The 3734-nt window shown below is 27.4% G+C and overlaps 1 protein-coding gene across 1 annotated transcript in view; it reads right to left on the reverse strand.

The window, feature by feature from the left end:
- The window catches only part of LOC107440353 (pancreatic triacylglycerol lipase-like), a 20122-nt gene extending 18033 nt beyond the window's left edge, over positions 1-2089 (reverse strand). Inside the window, exon 1 of the mRNA XM_016053258.3 lies at positions 1827-2089. Within this exon, the coding sequence (XP_015908744.2) occupies positions 1827-1905 (79 nt within the window). The 5' untranslated portion in view covers positions 1906-2089. The remainder of the gene's footprint in view (positions 1-1826) is intronic.
- Between the last annotated feature and the right edge of the window lie 1645 nt (positions 2090-3734).

Consider the following 3734-nt stretch of genomic DNA (forward strand, 5'->3'; position numbering starts at 1 on the left):
GCATTTTACCTTAATACACACATCTGTAACAGTATCCGAAATCGGAAGTCATCAGTTGCAAGTTTGTTGATAATAGAAATTAAAAATTATTGAGGAATTTTTCTTCAAATGTTTGGCGTGTTCTGTTCCTGAAAGATTTACTAATATTCTGGAGATTTTTTTCAAGTTCTTCGGCCTTTTCCTTAGGGAAATTTTGTTTCTTATTTGCTGCTAAAAAATGGCGTCTGATTCAGTCAATGACTTTGATGGAACTAAATGAAAACGTGATAAATTAAAATCCGATATTTACAGGCTCCCGCTAGACGGCGTACTCGAGCGTTGCGATCGCGAATATTATTATTATTTGTTATATTGTTATTGTAATGAAATCATGAAAAAAAGATACTAGAATTAGGGTTAACATATAAATGTTAAAATATACAAAATGAAATTATAATTATAAACATATTTTTAGAAACCAAAACTGGGTTAGCAAAAATTTTTTATTTTGATTTCGTTTTTATTTATTAATACTTTTAGTTTCTCTTAAGTATTAATTAATTTTAATTTGTTAATTGCTGCCAGAAAGAAGGAAAATTAAAAATTAATAAGTTATTCCGAAATACCACATGAATTATAGGTATTTTATTTATTTATAAACGAAGAATAATTCTTAGTAACATTGTTTATGCATCTTTTTTGCGGTTTTTAACTAAATGACTCATTTTAGTTTCAGACCTTTTTAGAGCTAAAAGTCATATTGCTTAATTTTTATAATGAATTATCATGATAAGCATAGTAATTGTAGCTTATGTCATTAAGCTTCTTAGAAATATATTCTTTATCTGGAAAATCTATAAAAAAAGTGCCGCTTCAATCCAATGAATCAGAATAAATGTAATTGATTGCTTGTATTGATTTATATTTCCCAATTATTTAGTAAAAGTGTCATATTCTTATAAAGTTTATTCAATATGACTTATTTTCGTTTTAAAAAGTCACCTTATTTAGAGATGAAAAGCGATATTCAGTAAAACTATTAGAAAATGTTGCAATCAACCTGTCGAACATTAACTTTGAATCGAGTATAGTTATTTAGCTAGAAATTTTCAGATTTGGTAAAAATTATAAATGAGTGAGACTAAATTAAAAAGTTTCTCTGATAATTATTATACTCTACGAACAAAATAAGGTGTGATTACAAGATATTATGAACAGCCGTTACAAGTGATCACGATTTACTGTTAACAACTAACTATGAACTATTATTATGAATAATTATAATCTAATAACATTAAGTAACCATAATCAATAATCATGCAATTATCAATAATCATGCTTTACTGCTGAAAATAATCATGATATATTATACAAGTAAGTACAGTACATGTACTATAGTACAGTGTAAATAGACCGATTGTTAGGACACGGATCTTAGTAGATGACTGAAATCTAGCATCACTGGCTGCGTTCAGTGTGCGGATTGGTGACTACGTTTATCAGCCAGCAAAGGGTCCGAGGGTGTGTGGAATCGGTCCTCGTTAAACTGTTTTACCATAAAGTACTCGACTTCACGCGCATATCGTCAGGCTACCAAAGTGGAGGAATCATTCTTAGCTAGAGGATCAAAATTGTGATGATATGTATTCGAATCATCAATAGGGATTTTTCCTAAACTCTAACTCTAGGACTCGCAGCTCTAGTTTGGCGTAAGTAAACTATTATTGCTACTACTATTGCAAATAATCTCGATTACTTACAGGCAAAACATTTTTAATGAACTATAGAAAAAAGAAACCTTATTTCGAAAAAAAAAAAAATTTCTATTAAGCAAATCTTTTACTTACCACCTTGAATTGAATATAAATTATAAATTGTTAAAAGGATCCGTAAAATACTTCTTTTCGAAGGAAACGTAATAAACATACTTGAACTTGATAGATTACGGAGTAATTTATTCAGTGAACATATAAAATGATTTACTTAAATGATTTCAAGAGAGCAGTGTAATTTTCTTCATTTAAGCAACTTGTAAAATTTATGTAAATGACTTGAAAGTGAACATCAATAAGCCTTCAATCTTGGAAAGAACAAGAGGAACAAAAAGAAAGAACAAAGTTTAAATAGTCTGTCACCTTTCACAACAAAGCAATATTTTTCCATACACTGAAAAAATTATCGCTAATTCATGTTTATGGCAGTTAATCACAAAATGTGAAAGTCATGCTTGTAGCGAAAATATTTAAATACTATGCACTATTTAACCAATCAGAACCGTCAATAAATATAACTACCTTTCTGCGTGCCATTATAAAACAGATAAGGAAGACAAAAAGTTATTCTTTAATTTCTATGAATTTGCAAAAATTTTTGCATATGAATTTCTAAACAGTGTTTACGGATGCGTCTGGACGTGAAAATTTTTAGATAATAGCTGAATGATTATAACAAAATTATAATAAATGATAGAGAAAATAATAATAGATATATAAAATTGAATAGTGACAGGGCTAGAAATGAGATATTAGATCTAATTTAGTTTTGAATTAAGATTGTATGAAAATCTACAACATTTTATTTGGATAAGGATTTACAATATGTTTGATTTCACAGCATAAATAAATAAAATAACGTTAAGTTTCAAAAAAAAAATATTGTCAAAACTACCAGAATATGATAAAATATACAGTGCTTCTGGCTCTATGGGAACATTAATAAAAACTCGGTAATTTTTCCAGAAGCGCTTTGGTATTAATTTTGGTAAAATTAACAATAAAATATGGTTTCATAATGTGTGATAAAATTTGGTAAATATTGTAAGATTTGGTTATTTTATACCAAATCTACTACAAATCTTACCCGACATACAAATCTTTTATTCGGTCAAATTTTCTTTTCAGATTTGTACTTTTTATTAAATATAAGGTAATAAAAGCTATAATTTTGAAAACGAAAATTTCTAATAAACTGTTATCATTTGAACAGAAAAATTTTCAAATAAATGGTTTAAATACCATATATTTTGCTTTTATTAACCAAAAGTATAATTTTTTTTACCAGAAATGAACGAGAATATAGTCTGTGCACGAAAATAGTTATCTGCTGTGTAAAACAAATTCCTGATCAAATTCCAGAAAAAATACTGGCACCCTATGGGTGGCATTCGTAAAATTTATTTTTACCCTAAAATTTGATAGCGTAATTTTTACAGTGATATTGGTTTAATTACAGTGATATAGTGGTTTTACAGTAAGTATTAATGTAAAAATTATGGCATAACATATTATTTTCCATAAAATTTTACGGTAAGAAGTATGGTAGCGGCGTCACTTTTGATTGTAATTTGATCCGGAATTCTTCCCAACTTAGTTTTAATATTATTAAACAAAAACTTCATAAAACTAAGTACAGAACATAATAATGGTCAATATTTTAACATAAATAGAAGAAAATTTAAATTCATGAAATCTTATAGCATATTGGATCAAGGCAAACTAAGAAAACTCTCACTGAAAATAATTTTACTAATAAAACACCTAATCTAAAAATGCAGATCATTATAGTATTGAAGAGTTAAGACTATATAAGCAGAATTGAGTCCAGTTAACTCATCTAGAGTAGGTTTTAAGACATTCTCCTTCAAAGTTCTTGTTGAAATCTTATTACATTGTGCAATTGCTTTAATATGTTATTCTGTTATAAATATATTCATAAATGAGGCGCAAAAACTTATTTATAAATGAAACTTATTTAAA

Source organism: Parasteatoda tepidariorum, chromosome 6 (assembly GCF_043381705.1).
Source record: "Parasteatoda tepidariorum isolate YZ-2023 chromosome 6, CAS_Ptep_4.0, whole genome shotgun sequence".
In the NCBI taxonomy this organism is placed as follows: domain Eukaryota; kingdom Metazoa; phylum Arthropoda; class Arachnida; order Araneae; family Theridiidae; genus Parasteatoda; species Parasteatoda tepidariorum.